This window comes from Erigeron canadensis, chromosome 2, assembly GCF_010389155.1.
Source record: "Erigeron canadensis isolate Cc75 chromosome 2, C_canadensis_v1, whole genome shotgun sequence".
Lineage (NCBI taxonomy): Eukaryota > Viridiplantae > Streptophyta > Magnoliopsida > Asterales > Asteraceae > Erigeron > Erigeron canadensis.
Genome location: NC_057762.1, coordinates 28,412,383 through 28,429,178, shown reverse-complemented (window position 1 = coordinate 28,429,178; position 16,796 = coordinate 28,412,383). Strand labels below are relative to the sequence as shown.

The following is a 16,796-nucleotide window of genomic DNA, read 5'->3' as shown; positions in this document are numbered from 1 at the left end:
CAGGGGAACTCCTACGATGACTTTTGGCCAAAAAATATCATCAACATCAAGCCTAAAGGTTGTGATGGAAGGTTTAGGTAATATTTCACTTTTTTCTATTTTAATAGAAAGTAACAATTTTTGTAGGTTCTGAGATTTAGAATATTGTTGTTTCATGTGTGGGAAAGTGTCTAAGATGGTCTTTCAATAACTTGTCATGCTTCTTCTTTTTGCAGAGACAAAAGAGTGTTCTAAAGGTGTTATCTCTTCTAGGATAGCTTGCTGATTGAACACCACAGATCCTGAAGTAGCCGGTCCTTCAGTTTACTTCTCTGGAATCAAGTTTACGTGGTTATACATTTTTCTTAAACAAATTTTTGATCCGCTTTGTCGGTTTGCATATTCAGATTGTTAATCTTTTTCGATGATTGATTGATTGTTAATATATATATTTTATATAAGTAACATGTGATTTGAAGACGTTTTTTAGTAGGTATCATCTTTTTTATATAAGTTCCCAATCTTAATAGTGTTTTTTTAAATCATTACATATATTTGATATATGTACTGATATATGGTATAGTTATATTGTCGGGTCGTGATTGTAGAATAATGTAGTATGGATATACTGTCTGGAGCATTTTTTGATATGTATATCTCTTCATTATGAAATAACGTCTATGTTGTGGTTATAGGTGACTTGGTTATCTGCAGAGAAACTGCAAGCATGACTGGTGGATACGCGAAGGCTATAAGTCATGTTATTATCGGGTTAAAAACTGTTAAAGGAACAAAGCAATTGAAGCTGAATAGATTTTCATGAATTCGTGTGATCAGTAGCCCATGTACGCATTCCACGAGGTACATTATTGATTATATTTGTTTAATCAATGAAATCATCATGCTTAAAAATTGATGATATTGATACCGTGAATTGCATTATATTTGTTTTTGAACCGATGATTGAGTTTATACTTTTTAAAGTTAATATGTTTGATGAAATAGCCAAAATCTAAAATGAGGCAACTGAATTTGTTTGACAATTTTTATTAACATTGAGATGAGAAACGTGTGATCTAACGTTTGATCATGGCTTGGGCTTTGGAGTATAGTTATTCAATAAATTATGTCTTTGCAGAATTCTTAGCTGTAATCATGGCTTGAGCTTTGGTGCAATCTAACGTTTGATGACACACCATTTGATCTTCAGGGAAAGGTCAAAACTAGGTGACAAGACGGGCATGTTGGTCGATTCTAAAATTAATTTTTATTTACAAGGTCAGATAAACATAATTGCATTATGTCTTTAGTAATATTCTCTTTTTGAATCCATGTACATGTGTTTTTGTTTGAATTTGATCTTTCATAATTTATTGTTCTGCAAGTGATTAACTGTTTTGAAGGGAAATTGAATAATACATAAACCTGATTTGAGCTTTAGGTTTTGAGTAGTAAATATGTCTTGTATGAAGTTAGGATCTAAAGTAGATGAGTTGCTAAAGTAGATCAGCCTTGCTTTGTTTTGCATAATCCTTGAAAGTTCTGTCATTTGTTTAATCTATTCACTATATGTATGTGTATAGATACTGTATAATTTTGTATCATGAAGAAGTAAGTTGGTTGTGAACTAATTTTGCTAAATTTGGATTTTGTTTCATGTCAAATAGGTTAAATGGGTCAACTAGAAGTGTCTGATTGAAAAGGTAACTGGTCAAAGAATTACAAGGGGTTGACACGTATTGACGACAGAATGTGGAAAGCGAAGGACACATAGTTGAAAGCTATGAAAGCATTGATTATATGGTAAGTTTTGTTTTAAGTTAAATTCTTTAAATTGTTTGGTTATATATTAATGTACATAAACGGTTTGATTATATGTTTCGGTTGATAAAATATCCAAAAGAACTTGTATTTCGTGTTGCTTCTTTTTGTTGTCACTAATCGATATAGTTATCAAGATGAAAAATATTGGTACAAAACTCGTCATTTAAAGAGTTATAGCGGAAAAGAAACAGGTGCAAAGAATAGTTACAGAAGCTAATTTGTTCTTGCACACTTTCGCAACTTATAGGCTATAGCTATTGCATAGTCAACGATGGGATATAAACTAACAACATATATCTTTATGACATTATCATTGCAGAAACAATATAAGGATGAAGTTGTGTTTGAATGGCCAGTGAGAAGGTAACCTTCATATTTATGCACCCACTACCTAAAAAGCCCCCCCCCCCCCCCCATGCATTTTATGGTAAACCAACCAAATAATTACCCCCCCCCCCCTTTTCCCTCTTCCCCCTTCTTCCCTCTTGCTCCTCCAGTATTTTCGTTCTTGAAGGTAAGTATATTGTTCTCAAATGCATTATGTGGGATGACTATGCTGTCCAGATTAACAATTTTATTGCTGGCCATAATTCTACTAACATGATTATAGTTATCATCCAGTTATTTTTCTAAATTGACTTCAATTGTTCTCACTTTGTTCCTAATAGGAGAAATATGCTAATATCAAGGTCTTTTGCAAGTCACAGTACGAGATGATGATGATTACTTATGTCTTTGGTAGGATTTATTTTTCAGTTATAAATAGTTGACGATTAAGGTTGAGTGATTAAAAGTATTTTTAGAAGCTTCAAAGGTGTTAGTGATAAGTTTCAGAGGTGGCACTTAAGTTTGAAAGCTTCAAGGGCTAGCACTTGTCACATATTTTTTGAAAGGTTACTGTAATACGATTTTTGAATGGTTACGATAATATGTTTGATACATAGTGTTACCATAATATGATTTTTAGGTTTGTGCAGCGACAACCGATATTATTGATGAAGCAATCCTGTACGGCTGTGCCTAAAGAAGCATGTCAATGAGCATGCTGAGATAAGGTGGATGTTAGAGGTGGCAAAATGGGAGGCTCAAACAAGTTGGAGGACAGCCAAAAGCCCAAAAGGAGTTAGTATGTCCATTTTAGTCTATCCTGATACCTGTTTTCAAATGCATATGCTTACTTCACCGTTTTGTTTATGACAGAAACACTACTTTAGAAAAAATATTTTTAGATTAATGCCCCTGTTTATTAAGCTTTGATGCATTGTGTATCTAGAGATGTGGCAAAATGGGTGGGTTGGGTAATGAGTCTAAATGGGCTGGGCTATTAAAAAGATTTATATCCGAGTCACTGCGCATAAATCATCCGTTACATTACTATATTCTATAGACTGCCAACATTCATAAGATCTGACATAATGGATGGGGCAAGTGACGGGGTGGAGTTAAAATGCTTCATTTTATAAAAACAACTCCACCAGGTTTGGGTCGGTCGAGTTACAACAACACAGACATTAAACATAGAACGGGTTAGGGCATAAAGTTCGTCATAGCTTGATAGCCCATAAGTAAGCAAAGTAATTTAGATTTACAAACATTATAATACGTAAATAACAGTTAAAATCGGTGGCAGCACTATTTATAAGCATAAAAACAATGGCCCTATGATGGAAATAATATGAAAAAACAATAGTAAGAAAATCATCACATTAGATTAAATTAGATTAGATACCTTTGAGGTTGTTGCATTTGGAATCTTATTGTATATCTGTTTAATGATTGCAGGAAGTAAGGAGGAGACATTTTTTGACTCGCAAGCATGTCTAGACTCGGGAAGTAATAGAAGCACTCTCCTCATGCGCCAAGGTATCAAAAGGTAAATGCATTAGAACTACATTATACAATATATAGTAGTCATCGTGTCTGGCCTTTGCAGAGTAATTCATGAGGCCCAGTCCAGGGTTATAGAAACTCGAAATAGTTAATCTCTCCCAAAGGGAGACTGGTATCGGTAGATAAAGGTTGTCATTTTTGTTCCTCCTTTATATATATGAAAATTAAAATCAGGGAATATAAATGCATATATATATATATATATATACATATACATGTAAGCACACTCCTTTCTAAAAATGATCCAGAATAAATAGCTATGTGAGTGCATACTGGTACCCATTCTGCAGAAAATTGAAAAAATGTGGAGCGATAAACCTTGACGACCCCTCAAGCTGTGCAAACAGCAAGCAAACTGCTATACAAAGAAAGGTAAGAGATTTTGTTAGAAGTTAGTAGAGGGGAAATTTTATAATGTACAAATGAGCTTGATAGGAGAAGGATACCCAGCGTTAGGAGCCAAACCAAAAGGAGACATGATATTGAGCATATAGAAGGGCGAAGGTCACGAGACAAACAAGTAGGTATCAAACAACCAGAGAGCAAATTTGAACATTCATTCATTACATTAAAAAAGAACCTTGCATACATAAGGAAGAAAGAGAGGGTGGCTTTAATTTGTATACGACCAGGTTAAAAAGGGGTGGCCGAGTGGCGGTGCCTTGTATATTTGAGTGCTTCTATTACTTCCTTAGCCTAGACATATATACGTGTAAAAATAATAATTTGTTATTGGTTGCAGGCCTTGGGTTACTCCTATGGTTGTTTGGTTTAAATAATTTGTATAAACTTAAATCACTACTTGAGTTTGTGTGATTCTAATTTTTATAGTTATTTGGGTTGTATATGATCTCTAATAATCTTATGATTATTAGTTGAAGTATACTTATTTGATATCTTGTGCTTATATCTCGCATTTCATCTTTTCCTTCTTAGATCCCAAAATAAAGTATTATAGACTTGGTCTTTTTAACCAGGATGCCACTTGTAATAAAGTCGAAAGTGCGAAAGCTACTCTTTTATGTAATTCAAGTTAGGTGAAATGGTGAGTTTAAATTATGGAGAGAACTTTAAAGAAAAAATGTGGGCTAGGCTTGGATAAGGATGGTAAAATTTATGGTTAGAGTGAATGTAAAAGCATTAATAGAATTAAGTACATGTGCATACATCTATCATTTACCGGGTATTAGAGCATTTATCTTTGTTTGATTACAAACGAGAATGATGTGTCTATACTGAGAATAGGATTCTGATTGTTCGTAGATGACATGATGTAAAGATAACATTTATGTGTGTATTTTGTATCCATAATATAGTTAATGACCTTTTGTGCAGGAAATACAATTATGTTTAAAAAAAACTGTTGTAGGCAATTATGTCATAAAAATTCTCCTTTTCTATTATCTAACCTTCTCAAAAATACAACAAAGAAAAACGTTCTATTCTATTTATCGAAGAAACTTAAAACAGATTAATTCAACAGGCCCGCGTTTTACGCGGGATCTAAATCTAGTAAAGGAGTATAGATGAGTCTTTTTTATTAAAAGTTAACATCAAGTATTTTTGTTTATTTGTATAATACTTGATAACCTATATATATTGTTGGTAGAACATAGAGAAAAAATAATCTTTAGTTTAATCTTGGCTATTCAAATAAATACAAGGTATAATCGTAGACATTGAAATTCAAGGTTACTATATAATTACTATAAAAATGGTTGTTTTATACATGACATGGTTTATTTATAGCAATACAATTAAAAAATTAAAAAAAAAAGACTGAGGTAGTTTGAGGTGAAAGGGCAATAGTGTTGTTCAATGTATCATTATTTTATTTATTTTATCAATGATTTTAAAAATATATTAATTTTAATTTAATACTTATTTAGAAAAACTACGAAGTGTTTGTAAACAGTTTGACCAAAGTATCTTTAATAAACATATACTAATTAATAAATTATACATGTACTAAATTGTTAAGTAATATAAAATTACCTTTGAAAACCAAGATGTTCATGTATATGTGTTATTAGGGAGAGTAGAGTCCAATATATTTTACTATACATCTTAGGAGTTCCATGTATTATAGGATAAAATATATATATATATATATATATATAATATATAATGCTTTGAGATATACAATAATTAACATGATGTTTTATGATGTTTTAGGCACCTATATATATATATATATATATTTCAAAACTTTATAATAAATTATTATATAATTTAAAATTTATTATGTAAGAGTAAATAACTATAGTGGAGTAATTAACATAAATATAAATACAGTTATAATATTTTTATACCGGGTCAGGTTTGGATTAGTCGGTTGAAAACAATACTTAACTCGAGCCTGGCCTAATATTTAAATCAACTTGAAAAATCTCAACCAAAACATGTGAACCCGTCAACTCAAGTCCAACCACCAACCAAAAGAAAATCAAGTATGCTAGTGGGTTAAATGGTTTGGTGGGTTGATTTCAGGTGTTGGGGTTGGTGGTTGGCGGATTGATTTTAAGTAAAATGGGTTGTGGGTTGTCGGATAGGCCGACTTGATTAAGTTTTTTTTTAATGTAATTTAAAATAATTTTGGGTTGGCGGGTTGAACTATTAACCTAAGAGGTCACCCGAGGCGCCAAAAAAAAAATCAAATTAGCGGGTTACCGGGTCGAAATTTCATAACCCTAGCCCAGTTTTTCCTGTCAGTTGTTAAATTTCGTGTCAGTTCGAGTATTGAAAACCATATATATATCAAATTGATTTTATATATGTTATACGAAAAGACGTACAAGATTCGTTATCTTAACACTGTGCCCGATTTTATAAAAACTTTCATTTTGATATATATTATAACACGTATATGATGTCGTACTATATAAATTATTTGGTAACTTGGTCACCGACCGGGTATTAATCTAGTTTATATAAATCGATTGAGTTTTAGATTTTTTTTATTGATATAATTTTCATAAAATATTATATTTAAAAAATATATATTTATGATCAAAGTTGAAAAGACTTTGAAAAATGTAAAAATAACACTTATAGTGAGAAGAAAATAGTACGTATTTTGGGTCTTGAACTCTGGTTGCTAATTATAAATCGAATGTGGCAATGAGCCTTTTAAGTCACTTTTTATTCGCAGCTGCTTTATTTGTTTGGTTATCTTTCATAATTTCATGGATCTGATCCGTACCAGCATGGTCAAGAGGTCAAATTCTTCAATCAATTCATTGCATTCATATTTTTCAAGATCTTTATCAAATTGATCGATGGTTCAATAATCCAAATTCTAGCAACTCTTATATATGGCCAATCCTACTGTCATATGTGTCATAATAGTTTTGTTAAATTTTACCAAACGCCTCGAATTGTCTATGAAGCAAATTGTTAATGAAGCAAATTGTTAGACTGTCATTATTTCAATAATTATATGTCTTTCATAACTGCCTTGAAGTGTCGTAGCTGTTTTTTTTTTTTTTGAAATGTTGTAGTTGTTAACTTGTTATTTGTGATCATCACTGATGTGGAAATTAAAATCAACGTTTTCAATATATGCCTAAAAATCCTACTCCTAATATAATGTCTAAGAAGATACTGCATAGAGTATTAGAGTTTCTACTCATCACAAGTTAACCTCATGTTCATATATATGCTATATTTTTGAGTTTTTTAAGAGATGAAAAGAAAGGAATCCAAATGATCTTAAAACAATTTGTGTTCTTAAGTTTTTTAAGAATGGAAGAGAAATGAAAGGATAAGAAATGGAGTGATAATCTAGTTGATTTTGTTTCCTAAATCTTTCTCCCACTTTTGGGATGATTTGAAAGGATTCAGTATCTTCTAATCTTATCTCATCACTTCTTTTCTTTTCTTTTAATTAGAGAACATAGCAATAGTGTTGTGGACAAGTCTCCTACTCGATACACAATTTAAAAAATTAAAAAACCACATAGACTATCCTTGCATTAAACTCAATTATTTTTCAAAATTGAGTTCAAAATTGTTCCATAGACCGTCACAAAGATGTCACAAAAGTAGAACCGTAAATCAGTAAATAGATGCAAAGTAATGTTTGATAGACTTAAAAGTAAAAGTATGCCTAATCATATATTTGTTTGACATATTGATTACACATTTTTTATTTTTCTTAATCTTTAGCCCATGTTAAAAATTTTCCATACTAATATATGCCAAAACTGTTCCAAAAAACAAGGATCATGTTGGGCCCAACATAAGAACCAAACTCCAATAGCCTTTCTTTCAAAACATTTCTTGATTGAAATAATTTTCCTCTAAAAGTTAAAACCTCAAATTGACCATCTTTAATCATAAAAAATCACTACTACACCAAACCATATGGCTTCAGCTATCTTCAATCCTCCATATATATCTAACCCCCCTTCACCTAAAAATCTTAAAAAATCCCAAATTTTTGCTTCCTCATCAATTTCACATATTTCATGCCTTAAAAACCCATCTATTCATCTGGGTTTATCTCCATTTTCTCATTGGAGTGGTCTCAAGAAACATGGGTTTTCAATTTCACTACAATCTTTGAAACTAGGTATAATCTTTGATTTGTTATGAAAATGTAAAAGTAGCCATTATTTATGTTTCCTTAACTTAGCTTTGTATCCAATTCAATGTGAAATTCATGTTATATGTAAGTACTAATTTTATTGTTATAATGAGCTTAACTAGTAAAATATGAAAGCTGGAATCTTTGTATATATATTGAAGTTAAAGTTCGAGCTAGTTGACTTTCGGAGTCAAACCTAGTGTATTGTTAAGGCACAAATGCTGGAGTCAGAAACAAATTTTGAATTTTCAAATTGATTTTTGGAAAAGCATGTCTTTAACCTGCCTTTTCGAAGTTGTGTTTTCTCGATAGAAAAACGCAGATAATCGTTTTTCCAAAACGCAATCACGAACACTTTCTTAACAACTACATCAACATTGTGTTATATGTAGGACTTATGCTAATGAGCATGTATAAGTCAGTTTCATAAAAAAGCTTGAACATTGGCATCATTTTCGAAGTTTGAAATATTAACATGTTTGACTTTGATTTTAAGTCAACCCCAGCTCATATAAAGTCAAGATGGTGATAGGTGTCGTTTCTAATTCAGTATCAACATTGTGTTATATGCAAGACTTGTATTGCTAATGGAATATATAGTCAGTTTCGTTTGAATTTATTTACTTTTTGTATATTTGGCATCAATTTTCAAGTTGAATTTCAACCTGGTTTGCGGACCAAATGATTGAGTTGATTTTGTGGTTGCAGAAAAGAGAAAGAAATGTAAAGGGAAGAATGGTGTTTTTGCATCTTTATTTGGAGTTGGGGCTCCAGAAGCTTTAGTTATCGGAGTGGTGGCCTTGTTGGTTTTCGGGCCTAAAGGTCTTGCAGAGGTGAGTATATGCTTTGATATCTCTTTGCATTACTGGTAATTGCGTGTTTAGGTATGCATTCTCTAGTTGATTAACTGATTATTTTGAGAAACAAAAGTCGTAGTTGGAAAATACTTGTAACAAAGTTAGTAAGGGGTACCCGGAAAATCAGAGTATTCAAAGTTTAGTTTTTTGGTGCTAATGCATAAGTAGAATCAGGTTACCAAATATCGCAAAACAAATATTGGCATGCCGAACACCATATGGGCCTCTAAGAACAATATGATCTTCTGTCTCGTATTTAAGTTTGACATAATATTATAGTTCTCCTTCCTAAACTCACTGAATATCATATATTCATATGTGCCAAAACACAATTCTTTGCACTATGTGAATGTTATTAAAGCACGGTCGAGGAAATAAATTATTTAGGTCGACCAGGTGTTTTAGGGTAGGTGGAAATATGAAATTGCGCCACTATTAGTTTCAAGTTTACAACATTCCATTATTTTAAAGTTTTCAAGCTGGAATCACTAATAAGTCAATTAGGAAAGGTTTCCAAATTTGTCACTCTTATTGGAAATAATAAGTAGTTAGGTTAATAGTCAAATATTGCAGTTATGACTTATGATGGATAAGAAGAGTATTTGCTAATTGTAATTCGGAAGAAACATCGAGCATTTTGTGAGTGGTAATGTAATTCTATCTTTGTACATACATAAAGAAGTCAAAATTTTGTTAAACCTCCTGCAATTATGTAAATTTGCACAAACAATTATACTCTGACCATTACTTAAAACTTAAAAGTTATAGTGTTGAAGAATTCAAACCTATAGTTTATTCTTATTTAACTTTATTAATCGGGTAAGTTATTATAGTGCTTTAATTCTTAGATGAGGAATAGATTAAATCAAGTTTTTATACTTTTGGGAGATCTTTGTTTCTCGAATTGCAGGAACTTTATGCTATTTTCCATTCTTTTATATTGTTTATTAATATGAATCCAACCCTTTCTTATCGGCGAACTTCTTTCACAAGAAGTATTTTAGATATGAACAAGACGACCCGTCTCTAATTTTGATAATGGACTTGGACTGTGTGCTTGCATTTGTGTCACAGAATTTGGATTTTTTTTCTTTGTCTATTTCATATCCATGATAGTTTTTGTGCCGATGATTAATACATAAAATGCAGGTTGCCAAGAATTTGGGAAAAACTTTGCGTGAATTTCAGCCAACAATCAGAGAACTTCAGGTAAACAAACATAACCGACACTCGTTCCACTTCACTTCTATCAATTTAAAGCTATTTATTTGTCATATCTTCTTTGAATGTGTGTTTTTTTAAAAACTAGTATGACTTTATGAATCAGCATGAGATAGTCAGCTGATTAAGGTCAGATGGGGTCAAGTAACTTTATATTTATTTCAGTAATCAGTTTTCTCACAACCACTTCTTAATTCTAAAAATTTGATTATTTTGATCCTAAAGAGTTATAAAAAAACTGGATTTTGCTAAACACCCTTCAAATTATTGTAATGGTGCCGATGATGGTCAAGATTGCTTTATGCTGCTACTGAAAAATGTAATTTGATAATGCAAACTCTACATTTTACTTCACAATAGGAAGTTTCAAGGGAATTCAAGAGCACCCTTGAAAAAGAGATTGGTCTCGATGAGCTAAATAATCCAGTTCAAGGGAATTACACTTCCAACACTGTTAGACCGTCCTCAACCCAGGTTCCTCCTGATACCCAACAGAATTCCCAGTTAACAGTAATCCCGCCTGCTGCCACCACAGAAGACTCTCAAGTCACTTCAACGACGCCTACTGGTAGCCCAGAGGACCCTCAGGAAACAGCAACAAGTTCTGCTGTCACCCCAGAGGATAATCAGGAAATAGCAACGACTTCTGCTGTCACCTCAGAGGATACTCAGGAAACTACAGCAACATCAGCTGTTACCGTAGAGGATTCTCAGACTACAGTTGACACTTGTGAGTCCTCTTATGTAACTTCAATTTTTCAAATGCTTATGATACGAAAAACTAGAGGCAACAATTATAGACTCACTTATGGATAAAGTGGTTGGGTCAGATGGAAATGATATGAAAACGAGTTGAACGTGTCAATAGTCACCCAAAGTATACTCACAACGCATAAGACCCTCTAATCGTTATTTATGTCAAAATTTAGATTGGTATCGTGGAAATATAGAACATTAATTGTTCACAAATTATGCAATATAGAGAAGAGAATAGATAAAAAAAAAAGTGATTATGGGATGGCTTGTTCACAAATTATGCAATATAGAGAAGAGAATAGATAAAAAAGAAAGTGATTATGGGATGGCTTGTTCACGACTTATGCAATATAGAGAAGAGAATAGATTAAAAAAAAAAAAAAGTGATTATGGGATGGCCTGTCCCATTTTTGCATATCACTTCCTCTACAGAAAATCCCAATTTAGTATGCTTATATGTAGAGTGTTGCCAATAAGGTTGAAGCATATGTGTGCTTGATCTGGAGATACGGCTTATTATTAAATTCCAACCCAACTAAGAGGGGAGGAAGATTAGACACACCACTGGTTCTCGAAGGAGGAGAAATAAGAGTGCCAAAAATCTACATGCTCAAAACCCCCAATTTACAGAAAATTGCCTTAATGACTTACAAGATTCTATAAATTGTTGATGTTGCATCTTCCACTTAGACCCAGTCACCATTGCAAGAAGTGAAGAAACTAATGTCACATTTCTGAAGGTTTCCTTGTTTTATTATTTTTGACCATCTAGTAGAATCATATGGGACGGTAGGAATCAATTTTTACTGCCCGTGCATTTTAATATGAGTCAATGTCATCCCAAGACATTTATCTAACTTTGTTTAGGATTTCATATATGCTAACAATGTTTTCTGTACTCAATAAATTGACTGCCATGATACACTACCTCTGGTAGCCATCTATTACAATATAACAAGTGACAAAAATATTATGTAATATATTATGTTTGATTTCCCGTTCTAATGTGATTGCTTATTACTCCGTCAGCAAATGGGTCTCCTGACACCAAGTTTTATACGAGCGAAGACCTCTTGAAGATCACAGAAGAGCAGCTGAAAGCACTTGCTTCACAACAGCAAGAAGAGCAGTCCTCATCTCCTACAACTTCCGAGAAACCCAATAGTGACATTTGAAATTTGGAAGGAAAGACCAGTTTTGATCGGAAGATTTCAATGAGGTACTTGACCTTGTAGCATCAACTGAGCTCTGCAATTCTTAGGTTGTGAGTTCGAGCGTCTTTAGATGTGTGGGTTTTAGCTTATCCGCTGTCTAAAGAAACAAGGTAGGAAGTTAGGTAAAAACCTGTGTAAGATTTGTTTGGTGTAAACCAGCACAATGTTGTACATTTACCTGAATCTTATAGTTCATGTCATATAAGTATATATGTAAGTTGTATTTCCACTTCTGTAATTACTCAATTTGTGTCTTGATTTGTAGAGTATATATCACAGTATCTACATTTGATCATTTTCAGGACCCAAATTGTGTACAAAAGCAGGTGGTAAATACAATAACATAATATAATTACGAAGCAAGATGGTCAAGAAGTCATTGGTATGATAGTTTAGAGATTAGAGAGAGGTAAGACCGGGATAATCATATGCTAACATCCTTATAACAACACATTGATTGATATAGTGTCTAAATCTTTTATTATATTAAAACACAGTTGCTCTAATACCAATCACAACTCTTGATTTACTCAAATTTCAATTTTGACTTTTCTTAACTTTTATTATATAATTAATATATTTACAAGGCTAAATCTATACCCAAAGATAATTATTAACTTATTAAGAAAACAAATAAATACAACAACATGCTAATAATCTGATACGAAACACAACAATATGTAAAGATAATATGTTTTGTACATGCAAATATACTAGACACCTATAGGTTCATATAAGGGATAACTTTTTCATTTTTCTTTTGTTTTATCTAATAATTATCTTTAAAAAAATTTACTCTAACATTATCTGCATGTTTAAACATTATGTTGAAGTTACCAAAAAGAGATTTATTTTTATAGATAAATTTTTTAAGTTAAATAACTAATTTAATAACATATTGTTTAAACTTTAAACAAATTAAGACACACATGAAAGTCGGTAAATTTCAAAATATACATCTTTAATTTCATTGAATCCTAAATCTAAACCAATACAAACTCTATAAGATTCATGCTATATTTCAATCAAAAAGTATGCTTTTATCACTTTTATGTCTTAATTTGTGTAATAATATTGTTCACAATTGTAATAATTAAAGCATCTAATATTACTAATAATATTATTAATGTTGTAAGTCTCGCATCCAGTATTAGACACAGATTTAAAATTTAGTAGAAAGCTAGAATGTACGGTATGTACCCTTTTGAGTAGAAAATTGACACTAGTTTAGATTATATTCTTTGTTATCCAAAGTGATATTATCAAGTATTATATTATTTTTTTGTTATTATTTTCAGCAGTTAAAATAAAATTGTTTTATCTCTTTAAATATAATTTAAAAGAAACAAAAATAGGTTGTAAGAAAGAACTAGTCCATTAAATTGGGCTTAAACCCAATATACTTTTGCACACCAAGCAACTTCCATACTCAGCCCAATAACCAAACATAAAAAAATATTCATAGATTCATAAATATCCCCAAATAATAAAACCCTAAAACCCTAATTAAGCTTATAAAAACACCTCTTTTCGCCGCTCAGTATTCCACACTCCCCCTCAATAAACCCTAATTTTTCTCTCATCCTATCAACAACAAAAAAAAAAACTTACAATCATGAGAGCTCCAATGAGAGGCGGTGGAGGTACTATCATTTATTCACTCAATTCATTTCATTTTCTTCATTTTTCTCACTAACCTATACATACATATAATTATTTTAACTGTACCTTACAGGACGTGGCGGCGGCGGATTCAGCGGCGGCCGTAGCGATAGGGGAGGAAGAGGAGGAAGGGGAGGATTCAGCGGCGGCAGGAGCGGCGGAAGAGGTGGAGAGATGACTCGTGGAGGAGGACGTGGTGGAAGAGGAGGACGTGGCGGAAGAGGAGGACGTGGTGGAAGAGGTGGTGGGATGAAAGGTGGGAATAAGGTGATTGTTGAGCCACATAGACATGAAGGTGTGTTTATTGCTAAAGGAAAAGAAGATGCTCTTTGTACGAAAAATCTTGTTCCTGGTGAAGCTGTTTACAACGAAAAAAGAATCTCTGTTCAGGTATATATATGTGCAGTTTTTTTTTATTGTATATATACTAGTAAATCATATATAGAAATAAGTGTTGCTTGTTATGAAAAAAGAATCTTTGTTCAGGTGTACATATATATATATATATATTTATGACTTTATGTATACACATAAATGCTATATATGCAGTTTACATTGTATATCAGTATATGGGTGTGGATGTTGTATATATATTGTATATATACTAGTAAATCCTATATAGAAATGTTTGTTGCTTGTTATGAAAAAAGAATCTTTGTTCAGGTGTACATATATATATATATATATCTGTATATATGTAAACACATAAATGTTATATATATGCAGTTTAAATTGTATATTAGTATATGCATGTGTATTTTGTATATATATTGTATATGTTCTATATATACTAGTAAATCATGTATAGAAATAAGTTTTGCTTATCAAAAAAGAATCTTTGTTCAGGTATCCATATCTATGTATGTATACACATAAATTTTGTATATATGCAGTTTATATTGTACAGTATATCAGTATATGCATCAGTATGTTGTATATTTATTGAATATGTTTTGTGAACAGAATGAAGATGGGACAAAGGTTGAGTACAGAGTATGGAATCCATTTAGGTCAAAGTTGGCTGCTGCTGTTCTTGGTGGAGTTGACAATATCTGGATGAAACCCGGCTCAAAGGTGCTCTATTTGGGCGCTGCATCTGGCACCACTGTCTCTCACGTGTCTGATCTTGTTGGACCGGTAACTGGTTTTCAAAGTTTTATACGTTATGCTTGTCATGTTAGTTTTATTAAGTTGTTTAATGTATATATTGTATCTTTTGTTAGACTGGAGTTGTGTATGCTGTTGAGTTTTCTCACAGAAGTGGGAGAGATTTGGTCAACATGGCTAAAAAGCGGACCAATATTATTCCGATTATTGAGGATGCTAGACATCCAGCAAAGTACAGGATGCTTGTTGGCATGGTTGATGTTATATTTTCCGATGTTGCTCAACCTGACCAGGTTTGATTTGCACTTATTGTGTGTTTTGTGCTAGCTGAACTTGAATTGTTGGTTTGCTCTTATGCTGTCTCTCTAGTATAACATTTCATAGCTTGTTCCTTTTACAAAAACTAAGTTTTTCCATTATTATTTATTAGCTTACAAATTATTGTCTTACTTGAGTTTTTTGTTTTTGACATTATATTGCTTTTATGCTCTCTGGTATGGCATTTCAAATGCTAATGTTTGTTTCTTTTACAAAAACTAAGTTTTTCCATTTTTATTTTTAACCTACAAAAGATTGTCTTACTTGAATTTTTTTGTGTTTTTGACATTATATTGCTAGTATTCTTTTAAAAATTTCAGCTGTTTTACTATGGTTTTGATTCTACAATGTCGCATATGATGAGTTTACTCGGATTCCCCTTCAGGACATCTTTGGATGATGCGAAATCGAGTTTCTGATGCATCGTAATTCTAGTTTTTTTTAAAATGTTTTTTAAACTTTTCTTCTGAAAGTTCATTTTCAAAACTTTTATCTTCCCATTGTTGGTAGTTTTATTATTATAAAATTTTTTATTTATAATTTTACGTTTTAAAATAAGTTGAGTGTGAATATCACTTCTAGTACATGATGAATTAACTCGGATTCCCCTTCAAGACGTCACAAGTGATGCAAAATCGAGTTTCTGATGCTTCTATGAGAAATTATTAGTTGGTATCTGCTGTTTCACTTTGCATATCTTCAGTTTATTGTTTTGAATTTTGGTAATGTATTTATTGGATCTGAGTATCCATTATAGTTTGTAATGGCTTTATCCACCTATCATTATTTATTGTCTTCGTCGCTATATGCAGGCAAGAATTTTAGCACTCAATGCATCCCATTTCCTGAAAACTGGAGGACATTTTGTTATATCCATCAAGGTCTGTATTTTTGTGTAGGAGATTTTGTCAATGGGATTTTCTGCTCTACATTTATCAAGTTTTCTTAATAATAACCTTGTGTATTATGTGCAGGCAAACTGCATTGACTCAACTGTTGCTGCTGAACATGTATTTGCTTCTGAAGTGAAAAAGCTTCAAGCAGATCAGTTCAAACCCATGGAGCAGGTGACCCTTGAGCCCTTTGAGCGAGACCATGCCTGTGTTGTTGGAGCCTATCGTGCACCAAAGAAGCAAAAACCTGCATCATAGACAGTTGCTGTTTTCTGCTTCTATGTATCACTTAGGTTGTTTTGCCTGTTGTTTTTGATGGATTGTTTTGTAACTGAATACCAACTTAATGTTTAGTAGTTTCTATCTTGGTCTAAAAGTTGTTGGCTACTGAAGTGAAATCAGGTTGGCAACTTGTTTGCTTAAATTACATCTGTTTTTCTATTTAGTGTGCCAGTCACCACTTAGCATAAGTTTTATCATTAGGAAT

The 16,796-nt window shown here is 32.2% G+C and overlaps 2 protein-coding genes and 2 non-coding genes across 4 annotated transcripts; all 4 read left to right on the top strand.

The window, feature by feature from the left end:
* Nucleotides 1-8,035: 8,035 nt before the first annotated feature.
* On the top strand, nucleotides 8,036-12,567 carry LOC122587401 (sec-independent protein translocase protein TATB, chloroplastic-like). Its single transcript, XM_043759560.1, has 5 exons — nucleotides 8,036-8,266; nucleotides 8,990-9,114; nucleotides 10,288-10,347; nucleotides 10,720-11,089; nucleotides 12,145-12,567. The coding sequence occupies exons 1-5, from the start codon at nucleotides 8,059-8,061 to the stop codon at nucleotides 12,288-12,290; spliced, it is 909 nt and encodes a 302-aa protein (XP_043615495.1). The 5' UTR covers nucleotides 8,036-8,058; the 3' UTR covers nucleotides 12,291-12,567.
* A 1,299-nt stretch (nucleotides 12,568-13,866) lies between these two features.
* Nucleotides 13,867-16,733, top strand: LOC122589346 (rRNA 2'-O-methyltransferase fibrillarin 1-like). Its single transcript, XM_043761633.1, has 6 exons — nucleotides 13,867-13,972; nucleotides 14,065-14,381; nucleotides 14,955-15,128; nucleotides 15,215-15,391; nucleotides 16,229-16,297; nucleotides 16,391-16,733. The coding sequence occupies exons 1-6, from the start codon at nucleotides 13,945-13,947 to the stop codon at nucleotides 16,565-16,567; spliced, it is 942 nt and encodes a 313-aa protein (XP_043617568.1). The 5' UTR covers nucleotides 13,867-13,944; the 3' UTR covers nucleotides 16,568-16,733.
* LOC122590353 lies at nucleotides 15,767-15,839 on the top strand. The gene has a single exon (XR_006322489.1). It is a non-coding gene; the product is annotated as a small nucleolar RNA snoR60 (small nucleolar RNA).
* Nucleotides 15,996-16,067, top strand: LOC122590354. Its single transcript, XR_006322490.1, has one exon. It is a non-coding gene; the product is annotated as a small nucleolar RNA snoR60 (small nucleolar RNA).
* Nucleotides 16,734-16,796: the final 63 nt, after the last annotated feature.